The following is an 18,949-nucleotide window of genomic DNA, read 5'->3' on the forward strand; positions in this document are numbered from 1 at the left end:
TGAAGATGGCATATTGAATTACTACAGGGAAACCTACATTGAAAATCAAATTATAAACACAAGTTTGCATGACTAGCACAGCATGAAAAAAGAGAAATTTTAGCTACCTCTCCTAAATATTAATACATATTAATGTTAATTAATCAATTAATAATTGATTAATTAATAACTAATCAAGCTTTAATAGCCCAATGCACCCATCTCCATATATGGGAAAGATCTGCCAATAGGAACAACACACAAAAAACTCCATTACCAACATTCTCTCTCCTTTAGCTGGTGCCTAATGGACACTGCCAAAGTTTGCCCTGGGACTCTCGTATTTCTATGCTTTAATAGCCGTCAAACCCCTCTTTGAATTGAGACTTTATTTCATTAAATGTGCTAGTAAACACAATCATATAACAGGTCTTACAGGCCACATATCACCTACAGAAACAACTCTACCAGTTATCTATCTTTGAGCTTATAAAAGATTCCAGGTAGCAACTTAGATAGAGTCACAGAAGAATAAGAACTTTATGAAGGCCCATGATGTAATTCATGAAGTTGTTCACCACTGTAGCCTAAGACAGTGCCAGTCACTTAGTAGACATTCAATAAATATTCCTTATGTCAATGAAAAATATCCTCACTTAAAATAAACTGTTCAGTATAAGCCTAAAGCCCAACATATAATCATTCTGTAAATACAATCATTCAGGACCTGGGAACTTTATCTGTTTTTTTCTTTTTTTTTTTTTTTTTTTTTGAGATGGAGTCTCCCTCTGTTGCCCAGGCTGGAGTACAGTGATACAATCTCGGCTTGCTGCAACCTCCACCTCCTGGGTTCAAGTGATTCTCCAAGCTCAGCCTTCCGAGTAGCTGGGACTACAGGCACCCACCACCATGCCCAGCTAACTTTTGTATTTTTAATAGAGACAGGGTTTCACCATATTGGCCAGGCTGGTCTCGAACTCCTGACCTTGTGATCTGTCCACCTTGGCCTCGCAAAGTGTTGGGATTACAGGTGTGAGCCACCACACCCAGTCCAGCCTCATATATATATATATTTGTATATATTTTATATATATATGTGTGTGTGTGTGTGTATATATATATATTTAACTTCTGGGACACGTGCAGAATGTGCAGGTTTGTTACACAGGTATACACGTGCCACAGTGGTTTGCTGCACCCATCAGCCCATTATCTACATTAGGAATTTCCCCTAATGCTATCCCTCCCCTAGCTCCCTAGCCCCCAACAGGCTCTGCTACGTGATGTTCCCCTCCCTGTGCCCCTGTGTTCTCATTGTTCAACTCCCACTTAAGAGTGAGAACATGCAGTGTTTGGTTTTCTGTTCCTGTGTTAGTTTGCTGAGAATGATGGTTTCCAGTTTCATCCATATCCCTGCAAAGTACATGAACTCATTCTTTTTTATGGCTGCATAGTATTCCATGGTGTATATGTGCCACATTTTCTTCAACCAGTCTATGCCCAAATGATGGGCATTTGGGTTGGTTCCAAGTCTTTGCTATTGTAAACAGTACTGCAATAAACATACATGTGCATGTGTCTTTATAGTAGAATGATTTAGAATCCTTTGGGTATATGGGATTGCTGGGTCAAATAGTATTTCTGATTCTAGATCCTTGAGGAATTGCCATACTGTCTTCCAGAATGGTGGGAGTGGAACTTTATCTTACACATATTTTTCCACATTCAGCCTGAGTTGCTTAGAGAAAATCACTCAAATGCCATTCATCAACCCCCAGCTAATGTCACTACATCCATCCCCAAGTGCTACCAAAAAGGTCCATTTTCATATTATTCCTATGTATTCTACTAACCAGATGGGTACCAAATTGAGCTAAACATCAATTCTTGAGAAAGAAGAGATTTTGTCATCTTCCCATGACAATAAGCATGCCAACTACTCTTAGTGGGAGATAATTAGTTTGTAAACATTACTAAGATCTGTATTTATGGAAACATATGGCACCTTGCTGTTAAAATGGGCCAATGAATAAAGTTTTTGGTGAAGTCATACAGTTCTAGAAGACATGCATCCCACTGTCTTTAGATAAGACCTATTCCAGTATGCATGTGTTATGTGTGTTTTACTCACCACATACTGGAACTTTTCATTATATTCACGGTCATTGGCTTTCACAATCCGTTCCATTTCTAAAGAGAGAGAAATCAGGTATGAAATTAAACTGTAGGCCGACAGAAACAAATAACTCATTAAAACAACATCACTTAGGTTGCTTTGTTGTTAAGGTTGCAAGAATTCTTTTCTTTCAAATTTGAAGGGCATTGGCTTTTTCCAGTGTACATGTTGGAACATGTGTTGGAAAGTCACAAAATGGAAAGCTACAATGTTTCTCATTGTCCTCCTGATGCCAACCATAAAGCAAAACATTATGCGTCTCCAATTTCTATGTCCCTCCAGCACCGCAAAGACCCTTTCTCTTAACTTCAAGTGGTTCCTAAGAGAAGGAGCTGACAAAGTCAAATGCATCCTGGCAAGGAGTGTTTTGTGGGGTTTTTTGCTACAAAGTCACAAAATATAACATAGCCAAATAAAACCATACAGAAGGGGCCAGTGAGGTCACTGACTTTATGGTCATAGAACCAAAGGTGATATTTGTAAGCAGCCCAGGCATATTAAGAAGAATGACACATAATCAGGAAACTGAGACCTGCCCTTAGCTGGAAGTGACCAAAGAATAAAATCTCTTCTGAAAGCAAACACAAACACCAGTACAAATAACAATATAAAAAGGACAATAAATCCAAAGATTATGACAGTGCAGAATAAAAATTTGCAGAGGGCAAGAAAAGACAGTGCCCCAGAAACACCAGCAGAACAAGTTTTGTAGTAAGGGTAGCAAATTCTTGCTCCATGTTTACTGAAGAGTTACTTCCAGAGTTGACCGAAGATTTAGGATGGAATGATGAAAGCTATGAGAAAAGAGTCAGCAAGGTGTCAATGCTGGACTCTCATGGCGAGTGACTTGACCCTCTCACCATTAAATTCCCTTAATCCCATAATTCTCCAACTGGGTAGGTGACAGGTGGTAAAAGGTGGAGGGACTGCAGTAAGAGTCTGAGTTTGGAGAAGGCACAACCAGAGAGATAAAGGAGACTGCATGGTGGAAAGTAACTTGGAGACACATGTTGGGGATGGAGCAGGGAAGAGCAAAAGGAAAGTGAAAAAGAAGAGCTGGAAGCAGAAGGGAGACGAGGAAAATGAGGGAGATGAAGAGGGAGAGAAGGAAGGAAGGAATATATTGTAGCACCCACCATGAATTGTAAGAACAAATTTTTTCCAAAAGTCCGGGCGGAATCTCTCTGTAGCCCTGGTAGTTCAACTCCCAAGACTGAAGGTCACCTCTAAGGACTGCCCCTTACAAATGACACCCTGTCTTTGGTTATGGCTGTTTTTCTACTATTTGTAGGGTGTTCTGTCTGTCCAGTAACCACCTGCATGGTTTCCTTCTTGCCTATCTAATAAAGCCAGTTCCCTATGATAGTTCCTGTTTTCTAGTATGGCTCAACTAATTGCTGATAAGAATCATATTGGGCTGACATCAATAGTTGATGATACCTGAATGGGCTTGCTCCTAATCTGTAACTTTGAAATCCAGAACCCACCAGAAAGCAACCCCTCAACCACTCACCCACCTGAAGAAAACATTTCAAACCCTGGCTGAAAAGCACCATCCTCTCTTTCTTGCTGATGCCCCAACAAAGAATTAAAACATCAAATCCCAAAGTGGTACTTTGAAGGGTGAGGGAACCTAAATGCTTAAAAAGCTAGATAATTTATTTATATAATACCACCATAACCCAGAAGTAGTAAAATTGCTGTCAGGAAAGCAAAAAATATTACTGGGATGGTAGAAGCGAGAGCTCCTTCTGCATGGCAAAAGGTTAACCTGGACCACTGGTATGCTGCGTGTAATTTGTAGATTATAGCAGCAAAACAAAAATCAGATATACTAATTATATATTAATTGGATTTAGCTTAGTTCATATACATTCAGATGATGATCCTTCTAAAATTTCACATTTATATGAAGCACATCCAACAGTAGAATTCTATAGTTCTCTACCTAATTTTACCCACTCCAAACACCAGAATCTTGACTCTGTGAGCCACATAGACATTATCCTGGGCTGGGTGTGGTGGTTCATGCCTGTAATCCTAGCACTTTGGGAGGCTGAGGCAGGTGGATCACGAGGTCAAGGGATCAAGACCACCCTGGCCAACATGGTGAAACCCCATCTCTACTAAAAATACAAAAATTAGGTGGGTGTGGTGGCACGTGCCTGTAGTCCCAGCTACTCAGGAGGCTGAGGCAGGAGAATCGCTTGAACCTGGGAGGCAGAGGTTGTAGTGAGCCGAGATTGCGTCACTGCACTCCAGCCTGGTGACAGAGCAAGACTCCGTCTCAAAACAAAAAAGAAAAAAAAGAAACCATCCTGCCCAGCATCTCCATGTAATCACACTCCACAGGGATAGGGACTAGCCCATTCCCAAAGCAGCCAAGTAGTTTCTATGGTAGGTCAGTTTGGATCTTCTTTCAGGTATCCAAATTGCTCTTGTCCCACAAAACCTGATTGCAGCCAAGAAGCCCACTTTTTCTTCTAAATCCTTCTTAGTAAGTCTGAATTGTTACCTCTGTTACTTCTATTAATTATCATCTTTCTGAACTAAGTCTTCCTGGATTAATTCTGGCAGAAAATTTAGCATCCCTTCATTAAGTTCTGCAAAATACTGGCTTTGGTTCTAAATCCCTACAGTTTTCTGTCTTTAACCTGACTATGCTACACCTGAATTATCTTTGTAGGAATTAACTTTCTTCTCTGTGCTACCATAGTGTATGAGGGGATATAAAGACCTTTTGGCAATAAGTCACATCCTGGAAAAAGAGAAAGCTGAAAACAAATTGAGAATGGCTCAGAGGTTCAATGACCTAATGCCTGATACTTCATAGGCATCATGGGATCCTTCCATACGTAAGAGGAATGAAAGGAAACTAGTCACTAAGGGGTTGATGATCTACCAGTGTGAGCTCACACCTGCACAATTATCACTGAATGTGTCCACCTCCAAAAAGGAGTAAGGCAATATATAAGGATGTATAAAATATAGTAAACCAGCATGTTTAAAGCAGACTAAAAGAGATAAAAGAGCTTCTGGTTTAAGATGGCAAGTTGAGTATGTCTTTTTCCTCCCTTCTTTCTCAGGTCCCACTGAAATTACAGAAAACATTTTTTTAAATTAAAAACACAACAGTGCTGGAAAACAAGAGTAGTGGCTAGCAGAGGTTCATAAATTTTGAAGAAAGCCTAGAGAATAAAATAGAAAGCAGATGAGATCATTTTGACTGGGAAAAAAAAGACAGAAGTAACTCTAGCCAAAAGAATTAGAAGAGTAATCTTCCCAGTGAGCCCAGAGCAGCTCCAAATTCAGAGTTGGTAAATACGAAGATTGAGAGTATGTTATGGACAGGGTGACAGGCCCAGGTTATGCCTATTACCTTGTCAAAATAATTGATAGGTTCCCCTTTCATTCTCAAAAGTGTCTCCATTTGATGATAAATAATATTACCACCTCAGAGTAATTAAAAAAAATAACTGAACCAATTGAGATCTCTCACACCCTTCTTTACCCACAAAGAGAGTAGGCAACACATCGGAGGGGAAACCAAGGGTGGGTATTCAGGCTGAGAAGGAAGAGCTCTGCCCCTCTACAGCAGGTATAGCCAACTTGGCCCCTAGTAAACCTTGCCCGACTGAGGCCATTGTGGGATTTGCCAGACTGCCTGACTAACCCACAGAAAAGCCTCTGTCAGCAGGCTGCTCACTCCTGTTCAAAGGAGAGGCCTGGCAGAGAAAAAGACCCTTGCAATGGCACTAATCTATCTAGTCCTTTATTTATAAATACAAATCAGTGACAGCTGAGAAAAACCAAGAGCACAAAAAAGAGGGATTCGACAAGAAGAAATAATGCTGAATACAGGTAGAAAAAGGGGATTGGTTTTTCTTTTTAATTCTAATTAGTGCCTTGAATATATATACATAGATATATAGGTTTTATTAGAGATACTTTTTTTTTTTTGAGATTGTACCACTGCATACCACTCTGTCACCCAGGCTGGTATGCAGTGGCACAACTGTAGTTCACTGCAGTCTCGAATCCCTGGGTTCAAAAAGTCCTCTCACCACAACCTCCTGAATAGCTAGGACTGCAAGCATGAGCCACCGTACCCAGCACCTCAAAGATATTTAAGAAGACATGGCATCCATGAAACAAGAACAAGCTAATATAAACAAAGAAAATAGAGAACAAGAAAAAGTCCCTAGAATTAAAAATATTTACTGGACACACTAGAGAGTAGAATGGACAAGATGGAAGATCAGATTGTATAAATCTCACAAAATATATATCAAAATGACAAACAGAAGGAAAACGTGGGGGAAAAAAAACTTACGATAAGGGAACATAGACAATGGATAGGTGAAAACAATCAAGTAAACAGAAGAAAACTGCCCTGCTCCAGAGTAAGAAGTAACTCTTCAAAGTGAAAGGGCCACCAAGTACCAATCAGGATGAATGAAAATGAACCCACAAACCTTCATAAAATTTTGAGCTCCAAGGACAAGGAGATAATCCCAAAAGCTTCCAAAAGAAAAAAAATGGTTAGCCTGAAACACAAGAATCAGACCAATATGACATTTCTCATCAGCAATAAGGATGCTAGAAGACGCTGGAGTGATTCTTTTCAGTTTCAAAGAAAAATATTTTGAAACTTAGAATTCTATACCCAGCCAAATAATCAAGTGTGAAGGGGAAATAAAGACATCTCTGCAAAAGTGTTTACAGACAACGACCATCTGCAAAACAGCTACTTAAGAATGTACAACAGTAAGACCTACTATTTGACAGCACAACAGGGTGACTACAGTCAATAATAATTTAATCGTACACTTAAAAATAACTAAAAGTATAATTGGGTTGTTTCTAATACAAAGGAAAATGCTTGAGGGGATGGATATCCCATTTTATATGATGTGATTATTATATACACCATGTCTGTATCAACATCTCATGCATAACCCATAAATATATATACCTACTATGTACTCACAAAAATTAAAATAAAAAATTTTACAAAAAAGAATGTACAAGAGGAAAAATATTTGTTTAAATGTTTAAAGTACAGTAGGGTGGAAGAAGATACAGAAGGAAGAATGATAACCAACCAGAGTCAAGAATGATAATAAAAATGGCTAATCCAATGACCCACACACCTGATCCAGGTGTGCCACAAATGCTACAGAATAAAGGAATGCCTGTCTATTGCCCTTTATTTTACAAAGTCTGTGAGATAGTAAAGTCAATTTATCAGTAAAAGTGCAATTATTAGTAGTTCTGGTAGCTAATAATAAATCAGTTTCTCAGGAAAAGTACAACTATTAGTAATTCTTGCCTCAGGCATTAATTTACCTAAGAAATCCTCATAAGGAAGTCATTGTTTGATATAAAGAACATAAAATAAGGTTTTTGGAGCTATGTTTTGCAACATCCCTAAGGATATCATCCCAAGACACAATTGAGAGAGGCCTACAATGGGGTCTCTGTACTCATTCTCTGTTGATCTGATTAAATCCAAGAATATATTTTGGGATATTTGAAAGAATGCATAAGCTATGTGTCCATTGAGTAATCATTCTTATTTCTATCAACTTCACTGTACTAAATACTACGTGACCATGAGCTTGATATTGAACTTCCTGGAACATACCTGGAATGCTGCTACACTGTATTGCTGGCTGACTACAAGACTCAAAAGAAGATCAAGTTGGTAATAGCATTTGCATCATTTTTTGACACCTGAGGAGCCTAACAAAAACATGTGCTTGGATAGGAAGGAAGCCATCCTTTGTCATTCTAGTGATCCAAGATAACAGCCATCAGCAGAGGCAGAAATCTCTTAGACATTTGTTTTGAATCTGCTCCAGAATATAGAAAAATAGATAAGTAAGCCTTCAAACTGCTACTCCATATAGGATGATGAAAATAACCTTAAATCCCCCAAAATCATAAAACCCAATATAATTTGATGCCTTCCTCAACCAAATAGGATAGCAATGAAGCACTCATTGGATGCTTATCTTTAAGCCATGTACTTCCAGTCATATTCTCAAAGATAATTAAATGAGGATACCTCATTTATTTTAGGAAGTAATCATTTATAAACCAGTTAAATATTAGGGAACATTTACCAAAAAGAATAACTCAGTTTCAGAATAATTAATCTATACCTCCCTACTTCCCTGGAAAAAAAGAATTATCTCATAGGGCTGATGGTTTGTTAAAGTCACTCCCGGTTTATGACTAAAAACAAAACTATATCTACTTGTGCTCGTCTTTCCATTTGGAAAGGGGAGATACAGACAGAACATCCAAAATTATAATCAGATCACTAAGAAACAAGTTTAAAAGATGAGAGGACATAATACTATCTTGCTAGAATTTTTTTTTTAATAAGTAGAGACAGGGTCTCACTATGTTGCTCAGGCTGGTCTCGAACTCCTGGCCTCAAACAATCCTCCCACCTTGGCCTCCCAAAGTGCTGGAATTACAGGCAAGAACCACCATGTCTGGCCCTCTGCTAGAAATTTTTAAGTTCAATTAAGGTGTTATTCCCCTGTTAGGAAGATTTTTAGGACCCATAAAAATGAGAGTTTGATGAAAGAGTCCTCATAGGCCAGGCAGGGTGGCTCACACCTGTAATCCCAGCACTTTGGGAGGCCGAGGTGGGCAGATCACGAGATGAAGAGATTGAGACCATCCTGGCTAACATGGTGAAATCCTGTCTCTACGAAAAATACAAAAAATTAGCCGGGCCTGGTGGCGGGCGCCTATAGTCAGCTACTCGGGAGGCTGAGGCAGGAGAATGGCGTGAACCCGGGAGACGGAGCTTGCAGTGAGGGAGATGGCGCCACTGCTCTTCAGCGTGGGCGACAGAGGGAGACTCCGTCTCAAGAAAAAAAAAGAAAGAAAGAAAGAAAGAGAGTCCTCATGAAATAAAAAGACGCTTGGACCTTGAGGCAACAAGAGCCAATGATCCTTCTGCAACTACCTATACAAGCACGTTTTAACTCATACCTCTTCTTACTTACGGTTCCTCAGTAAAATAATGCCTCTGTGTGTTATAATCATTCAATGAGGAAATACATGGAAAATACATTGTAAACAGAAAAATACCAGAAAAATCCTTTTTTAAAAAACCTGAAAACTAGTAAATGGGCAAAAAAGGAAATCACTCAAGCTTGAATAGTCAGTCTTAAAGTTGCTAATATGATTATTTCCCAAGAAGATCTTGAAGGAACGTTTCAAATATTTTCAATGGAAATTGGCAAATACCCGTTGATTCTACTCCAGGTCCTCAAAGGCAACACCCAACTCCTAATCTGAGCACTTCTCCATCATAATATAATAAATTATATGTTATCCAACTTCCACTTCCAGTAGACAAAAGAAAACAAGCCATTTACAACCTTTTCCTAAAAATCAGTTTGTGAACAATTTGTAACACCTTAGTATTTAAGATTAGGTAGTGAATGCATGAACTCTGCTAATAAAAGCAAGAGTAAAGCGAAGAGTTAGCAAGTTTCCACTAGATCTATGAGCGATCATAGCAAGTATGTATCCCTAATTAACAAATACAACAGTCTTTCTTTAATTAACTCCAGAGCATTTTGTCCTTCACCAAATGTGGTTTAGAAAACAGCTTCAGGCACTTGGCTGTAGACCCTCAAAATCATGAAATGATGAAGCACCACAGAGCATTCAGGGTCCCTATATAAAACTCAGTGATATAGACTGGTATTTCCTGAGCAAGATTGGTACCGATACAAAAGCTGAAGAATGTCTCCAAACATGAAGTGTCATTTGGGGTTTAGGGTGATTGTGGGGTTTTTGGGGTTGGGTCAGAAATCTCTGAAAAATTTCCTCAAGCTAAATCAATAACTTAAGCTTCTTCCTTTCTTAATTTTCTTTCATTCTTCATAATCTGGTCCATGTAGTTGGAAGCCAAAGCAATTCATTAAAGACATGAGGAAAGAACAATGAGTGGGGAGAGCTTTAAAGAAAAGAGTCCCTCAGCCTCCAAGATTTCCTGAGTTGACTCCAAGAACACATTCTGATACAATTGAAAAATATGTGTCCCGAGTTGGGGTTTCCTATTGAAACCCAGTGGTGACCTGCAGCTTCTGGGACATATTGACATTTAAGCAGAAAACCAAAGAGAATAGAAGGGAAAAAAAAAAAAAAACTCTTCCCATAATTTTTTTATGCTTGTCCTCACAAGAGAGCTTGGAAACAAAGTTAGGGGATTCAAACAAATACTAAAGGGCTTTGGGTTTGTTTTCCTCTTGGCTAAGCCAATTTGCTCATCAAGTCCAGATAGCTGGAAAATTTGATTTAAGAGCTTTATTCCTCCCAGGGCTCACTATAGCTTCACAAAGAAATGTAAAATTTTTAACAATTCATTATTCATTCCTCTTCTAGGATACATAAGCTGGATTATACAACTTACACATAAAATTAATACAATCTCCATATAAACCCTCAGCATGTAGCTTTCTATAAGTACAGATTCACGACTAGAGATTTAAGACTTACTATAATGATAATAGTAATAGCTAACATTAATTGAGCACCTATTACAAGCTAGATACTACATGAAGTGTTTCACACACATTAGTTTATTAATCCTCAGAACAATCCCATTAGGTACATGCTGTTACCAGCCCTACTTTACAGGGGAAGAAACAGAGTCCTTGCAAGATTATGCAGTAGAGTCAGAATGCAAACACAGAACTGTGTCCCTTATAAAAGAAGCTCGGAGGAGATTCTGGATATAAGGAGATGGTGGTGGTACTGTGCATAGATGACTGGGACACTGCAATTTGGTTTGTGCCTTGGTCCAAAGGTCAAAGATAGGGGTAAGAGCCTCTCATCAAATGCAATACTCCAGATGTACATCAAATCATATACCCCATCCCAAACAACCTCATGGCCCAGACACTTCCTACGCTTCATCATGTCCAGGGTTGGTTTCTGCTGCACCGGGAAGGCCTTCCTGTAGGGCGTGTTTCCTCTCTCCTTGAAGACTTTGGGCAGTTCGCTGAGAATACTTCTGTTCAAAACTGACTGCTTTCTTTGAAACTTTTTTTATATGTGCCTGTTCTGATCTGTTATTCTCTATCTATATTCTTTTACAATTTGATTATCTATAGCAAAAAAAAAAATGTATTTTTATGGACGGAACCAATAACAGAATGCTTTCTCTAAAGATGGGAAATAGTCATTTCCTTCTTTCTGTATCATCTCTACTCAAAGAGAAAAAAAAAAAAAAATCAGCATCTGTCCCAAAGATGATAAGAGCCTAGAAGCTAGAAGGCTCTGTGAAACACAGGCTGTTTTCCTTTGTAAAACACAGGCTGGCCACCTAAGGGTTGGCCAAGAAAGCCTCCTGTCATAAAATGAGAAGAAATAACTCCAGGCATAAAAGAAAGACAGGCAAGAAGGAGCTCTGAAGAGAACACTTCTCTGCTTGATACCTAAGGGGTCGCACAGGAAGCTTTCAATTCGTGTTTGTCATTTTAAGATGCATGAGGCTATAAACCGAGTTTCTTTAATACATATTGGTTTCTGCATCTCAGCTCCCTGAATCCATATGGCAAATAAAATTTACTAGAGCCAAGGGAAAGTGAGTTATCCTGAAAATATTTATTGAGCTCCTTTGAGCAAGGCTAGTAGAGCTGCTCATCTAGCTAGAATAGCTAGTCAGCAAAGACAAAACAAAGACAAATAAGACAGTGATTGCCTTCAAAGTGTTTTCATGCCCACAGATATGTGCATAGCAAGGATGTAGAAGAGAGGCCAGAGAGCCACAGCAACTGGAGAAAAGGAACATCATATCCAGACGGGTGGCCAAAAAGCATCCCTGCCTGTCCCAGGCAGCTCTGAAAGGAGCTTACGTAGCCATAGACAAACCATGCGGTGTGCAGGGTTATTTTGCCAGGCACCTGATCCAAACTGCACCACAGTGATGTAATGAAAAGCAGTTTGGTGGAGACGGTCTGCCACCTGAGATGGGGTAAAAAATATGGACACTAAAAGAGGACATCACCACAGTCTCATTTCAGCTGTTCCTTCTAATATCACTCCAAGTGTGAAAAGACCAACAAAAAAATAGGAGCTTCACTTTATTTATCTATTCATGACACAATCAGGTAATAAGGCTTTAAAAAGAGACACAAGGGGGCCAGGATTTGAGGCAGAAAAGAATTCTGGTAAATGCTCAGATTCTGGTAAATGCTCAGAACCGGCCATTTCTCAGGCTTCCTCTGCACACACCCTGGTCCAAGCCACCATCCCCTCTGCCCAGGATACTGCAACAGCCTCCCCTCTGGTCTTCTGCCCCTTCCCCCTACCATCTATTCTCAACGAGCAGCCAGAATGCTCCTGTCAGAATTTTACCAGTTTTCCATTGCTGCTCTAACAAATTACCATGAATTTAGTGGTATAAGACAATATAAACATTATCTTACAGTTCTGAAAGTCAGCAGTCTGAAAAAGGTCTTACAGGGCTAAAATTAAGGTGTCAGCAGGGCTGAGTTTCTTCTAGAGGCCCTAGGGAAGAATCTATTTCTTGACTTTCCAGCTTCTAAAAGCTGCCCACATCCCTTGGCTCATGGCCCACAGCAGTCCGACCTCTGCTTTCATTGTCACATCTCCTTCTCTGACCTTGACCCTCCTGCCTCCCTCTGATAAGGACCCCTGCAGTTACACTGCACCTACCTCCATTATTCAGGATATTCTTACCACCCTCAAGATCCCTTCACTTAAGCACATCCACAAAGTTCCTTTTGCCATATATGGTAAAGTATTCACAGGTTCTGGGACGCCACTGGAGCAAGGGGTATTATTTTGCCTACTGCAAGTCTTATCTCTCTCTCCTACTCAAGGCCATCCACTAGCTCTTCATCTAAAGACACAGAAGCCAGTTGTGACCAAGGCCTTCACGGTCCTGCCTAATCTTTACACATCCACCCCACTACCTCCCTGGCCTCACATCACCACCAGAGGGCGACTTACCATGAAGCTAAACAAGCCTCAGCCCACCTCACTTGCACATTTCATCCCGAGGAGTAGCACTAGAAATGTGTTTGCATAGTCCTTTTTTCTTAGTTTATAAAAGTCAAATATTTTAGCCACAGGGGGCGAAGACCCTCATCTCCTCCACTTTAACGTTCCTTCCATCGCACTTTGCCTCATATCAGATGGCGCTGCTGGGATCCAGATAAGGAGCAAACAGGTTACAACTACATGAGTCTGTGTTTCCTGGAGTCTATCTATGTGATTCACAGTTACTTCAACATAGAGTTAAGCTATTGGTGGTCAGGAATGCAGATCCACGCAGTGCCATAACATAAGAATGCAGGGCCCGAGGTCACATGGCAACATGATCACATCCTACAGCAACTGGCACTAGAAGTGTGTGAACTGTGGAAGAGACTGCAGGTTTGAAATATAGAGCTAGAAGTTAGCCTATGCAGAATTCTCCCAATCATCAGATGTGTAAAATTGTATGTGTAAGATTTAATATTCATCAACTCCTAGTTAAAACAGAATTTACCTCCTATCAGGAATATGAGGAGTATCAAGTATATGGATACGGATATGTACGTATCCATATGTAAAACATTTTTATTACGTATTTCATTTATATATTATATATAATGTATGTATTACATATTAAATATGTAATATTTAATATATTAATATAATTAAATATAAAATGTATATATTATATATTACATATATACTCCTCAAATTCTTGAGAGGTGATAAATTCTGTTTTGACTAGGAGTTGATGAATACTTAATGTGTGACATGATATGCTTATTATACTTAGTAAGTATAATAAACATATTTTTCTTTTTTCATGTGGATTTCACAGAATAAAATGCATTAGAATTCCTGTGCCTATACAGCATAAACCTACTTATAGCAGCACTACTTATGGCAAGTATATCTGTAACAGTTCATATGTGAAAGAAACTTGGTGAAAGTTTTTCCAAGGTTGACCACTCTAAATGTTTATGTGACATTGTGAAGTCACAAAGCTGAAAATTTTTTCTAAGCTATCATAATTCTTAAATTAATGTTAATTAACTATACCAAAGGGAAAATTGTATTATCTAAGTCTCTCTTTAGAAAATTTTGTAACAAAATAATTGTTATATGAGAGGCAATCAAAAATAAGAGGCCAAAAATAAAGAAAGAAAACATATATAAAGGCACATTCAGCAAAATGAAGCTATTGTGTTATTTTTCTGAATTTTGGGATGTTTGGGGTATTTTTCATATTTTCAAAATTATAACTTATAGAGATTTTCTCACTCTAAATAAATATTTTTTATTATACCTGAATTTGTATTTTGTATTAGCTTAAGGCTTCAAAAAACCTAGATCCAGGCTGGGTGCGGTGGCTCACACCTATAATCCCAGCACTTTAGGAGGCCGAGGCAGGTGGATCACCTGAGATCAGGAGTTTGAGACCACGCTGACCAACATGGCGAAACCCCATCTCTACTAAAAATACAGTTTGCTAGGCGTGGTGGTGGGCATCTGTAGTCCCAGCTACTCAGGAGGCTGAGACAGAAGAATTGCTTGAACCCAGGAGGCAGAAGTTGCAATCAGCCGAGATTGCATCCCTACACTCCAGCCTGGGTGACAGAGTGAGACTCTATCTTTAAAAAAAAAAAAAAAAAAAAAAAAACCTGGATCCAGCCCTGACAACCACTGTCCCCCATCTTCATTCAACTCCAGTCTCAGTGGTCTCTTGTTCCCTGACCACACCAGGTCCATTCTCGTCTCAGGGCCTTTGCACTTGCTGTTCCCTCTGCCTGGCATGCTTATCTCTCAAATATCTACATGGCTGCCGCCTCACTTCTTTCAAATCTGCTATCAAATATGTCTTCTCAATTCAGCCTTCCATGCTTATCCTTTTTGAAACTGCAGCACACTCCCACCCAATGTAGAAGATTATTTATTCATTTATTTTGTTGATTGTCTTTCTGCCCTGCGCCGCTCCCCCTCCCGCACCACCCCGCCCCCAGAATGTGAACTCGATGCAGGTTGAGGGCCTTTTATTTCTTTAAATTCATATCAGATAAATTAAACTTTAATACAACAAGCACTGCTAGAGATAGAGTCATCCCATAGTAACAAAAGATTGATCTTCCAGGACTATACAACAACTCTAAATTTGTATGCATCCAATAACATAGCCTCAAAATATATAAAGAAAAACCTGACAAACCAAAAGGAGAAATACACAAATTCAAAAACATCTTGATAAACTAAAGTATGTCTGTGAGGGTGAATTTTGTGTGTCAACTTGACTTGGCCACAGGGTGCTCAGATATTTAGTCAAGCATAGTTCTGGTGTGTCTGTGAGGGTCTTTCTGGATGAGATCAACATTTTAATCAGCAGGCAGCAAAAAGCAGATCACCATCCCTAATGTGTGTGGGATTCATCCAATCAGCTCAAGGGCTGATTAGAACAAAAAGCTGAGTAGAAGGAACTCCTCTTGCCTTTGAGCTGGGACATCAGTTTTTTTTTTGCCTTCAGACTCAAACTAAAACATTGGCTCTTCCTGGGTCTCAAGCCTGCTGGTATTTGGACTGAAATCATGCCACTAGCTCTCCTGGGTCTCCAGTTTGCCAACTGCAAATCAGGACTTTTCAGCATCAATAATCATATGAGGCAAATCCATATAGTATTTATATATACAATATATATGAATATATATAAATACATACACATATCCATATATGTATATATTTGGACACATACATAGACATATATACACATATATTTGTATATATTTGTGTATGTGTATATATATACACACACATACATACACACATATATATTCTGTTTTACTAGAGAATCCTGACTAATTCAATGACTCTACATCAACTTAATAAATACAGAAACATAACACCTGACTCAAGACCCTTTCATGGTTTTTCTGCCTTCACTGCGAGCTCAGTGAGCCATAAGTACAAATTCCCAAAAGCTATTAATATAATCTTAGCAGAAACCAAATTCCGGATCAGCAGAATCTTGTACCACTCCATTCCAAGTTAAGTCAGACTGCATCTTGAGAACTGGGTTCAATCGAACCCAGTTGTAGGCAATGCAGAAGCCACTGGAGAAGCCAAGAGCATCAAAAAGTTTTGTGATCATGATGTGTTCATTCAAACATCTACTCAACAGATGTCCAGGTTCTAGAACAAAGTGACACACACCATACTACATGTTGCAGGGTCAAAAATGAGAAAGACAGCAGCCCCTCCCTGGTGAAGTTCATATTATAGGTAACATACTGAGAGTCTAAAAACTATGAACCATGTCATCATATATTAGAGAAAACTTGCAGGTGTCTACCCAAAAAATCAGAGACTGAAAGAGAGAAAGAATATTAGCAAAAGAAAGAGAGCATGTGGAAAAATGAGAGAGATCTTCAAATATTTGATTATTTTTAAGGTAGATGGAAGAACAAATACTCTGTGTTATTCCAAAATTCAGACCAGAAAGTAAACTTTACAAGGATCTGAAATTCTGTTGACATATGGTTGAATTTACTGTCAAAACAGAGAATGAGGTTGAGCGCAGTAGCTCAGGCCTGTAATCCTAACACTTTAGGAGGCCCAGGCCAAAAGATTACTTAAGGCCAGGCCTTCAAGACAAACCTAAATAACATAGTGAGACCCTGTCTTTACAAAAAAATTAAAAACTAGCCAAGTGTGGTGGCACACTTGTAGACCTAGCTACTTGGGAGGCTGAAGTGGGAGGATCATTTGAGCCCAGGAGTTTGAGGCTGTAGTGAGCTATGATCACCACTGCACTCCAGCCTGGGTGACAGAGTGAGACCCTGTTTCTAAAAAAAAGAAAAAGAAAAAGAAAGAGAATTAGACAGCTCCCAAATTAGATGTCTGAGCTACTTGTTAGAGCAATATTCGTGGAAAATACTCATCAGCACTCTAGAAACAGATTATCAAAGTAGAAATAAAGCTGGATAAACTGACTTTGAAGTTTCTTCTAATTCCCAGGTTTTCTCATTCTATGCAATCTAAAGCTATATTGATAAAACTATTAAATCAAAATCAGCAACAGTTGGAATTAACATATAATGTTTAGGAAAGATTTCACAATAAACACCATAGTTTTAAGAGTCATCTCCATAGAGATGAACAGAAGCCAAGACAGAGGAGGAGTTCTCTGAGGAACAAAATGAACAGAGAGAAAAATACAGAAGACTGAACCAGGGGAAATTCTACCACGAGGGTGCAATGAAGGAGACAGAGGCAGAGCAGACTGAGAAGCAAGAAGAATCTGCACGAAGGTCATGAAACCCAAGAAAAAAAGATTTTTCGTGGAGAGAATAGCCACTCTCCCCCAATTCCACAGAGAGGTGAGGGAAGGGTGGTGGGGAGGAACAGTCCCTGGGGCTTCTCTTTAGGAAGTCCTCTGTGCCAGGTGGTTTGTTACAGCATCCTAATCTAGCCCATATCCTGAGTAATAAAACAGACTGTTCTATGTGAATAAAGTTAGAGCAGTACACAAACTTGGAAAGTGTTTGAAAGGCAGAAGACATCTCTTATCTGTACTTCTAATTATATCTCTGCACTATAACTATGGGGCAAGACTTAAAAATATATAGTGTATCCTGTCTGAGAAAAAAACTTCTATTCCAAAGTGACTTAAATACAGGATAAATTCTAGACCATACCTAGGACTAAGGACTGCAATACTGCCTCCCATCGCTCCCAATCATAAAAGTTGATGAACCTACAAATGGAAGGCTTATGCCCTGCAATATTTATAACAAGCAGCAAGGATTCAGTCTCTACAACAATTTCAATCATGTTTTTGCACAGAATTTTTGTATACTGAAATGGAAGAGATTAGGTGTTTCTCTCTCATCTCTAGTGGAACCAAAGATAATTTCCCATGCCCTTTCTCTCTGGACACCAAAAAGTTATTAAAACACAGAAGAGAACTCATTAGGAAATAGAACCCCAAAGTTATGAGAGGGCTTTTGTGAAGCCAGCTGACCAGCTGGCCAGCACCATGTGGTACTTCATTTCAACAGCCTCATTCAATCAAACTAAGAAAATAGATGACTTTTAAAAACATGATGCAATTCAAAATAAATTATTATGGTAGAGGAAATGCAAGTTCAAACAAAAACTAATTCCTTCACAAATGTAACTGAAAATCTACTTGAGAAAACAGCTTTTGGATTTATTGTTCTGTAAGAGATAAATCCAATGAGAAATAACACTCTTTAAACATATAAATTAATACAAATAAAAATACTTTTATATGCATTGATAAGGTACCTATAAGGGTAGGTTCCATGTCTTATTCATCTTTTTTATCACCTTCTATCAAAGGAAAAGCATATTACCTGATAAATAATATATGCTCAAAGCAATGTTTATGGTATTATGTAATCTAATTATATATATAAAAAAAAATACACACTTTATTCCCCAACTGTAGACCAAAAATAATACATTCCAAAATGCTGTTAGCATTGAACCTTCATGACCCCTAGGTCCTATTACAGCCTGTTGGTTTGTTAAACAGACGTGATAATTTATTGTAAGAGAAGTCGTTGTAAATGCCTGAGAAGCAGGTATATAAACTTCAACCAAAGCAACTGACCACTGTCATTTGCACTGCACTGGCAGGCCTCTAGAGAGTCACCATAAGTAAACAACCCTTTTGAAAGAGTCCCAGAGGGTACAGAAGAGGCTTCCAGGGTATCCTCTTGGAAATCAGAGTCCCATACAAGT

General features: G+C 38.9%; 1 protein-coding gene across 3 annotated transcripts in view; it reads right to left on the reverse strand.

Moving 5' to 3' along the window:
• ATP8B4 (ATPase phospholipid transporting 8B4 (putative)) overlaps positions 1-18,949 on the reverse strand; it is a 257,660-nt gene that overhangs the window by 216,951 nt on the left and 21,760 nt on the right. For all 3 annotated transcript variants that reach the window (XM_038009971.2, XM_073012166.1, XM_073012167.1), the window contains one exon: positions 2,111-2,169. In XM_038009971.2, coding sequence (XP_037865899.2) covers positions 2,111-2,167 — 57 coding nt within the window. In that variant the 5' untranslated portion in view covers positions 2,168-2,169. The remainder of the gene's footprint in view (positions 1-2,110; positions 2,170-18,949) is intronic.

Source organism: Chlorocebus sabaeus, chromosome 26 (assembly GCF_047675955.1).
Source record: "Chlorocebus sabaeus isolate Y175 chromosome 26, mChlSab1.0.hap1, whole genome shotgun sequence".
NCBI lineage: Eukaryota > Metazoa > Chordata > Mammalia > Primates > Cercopithecidae > Chlorocebus > Chlorocebus sabaeus.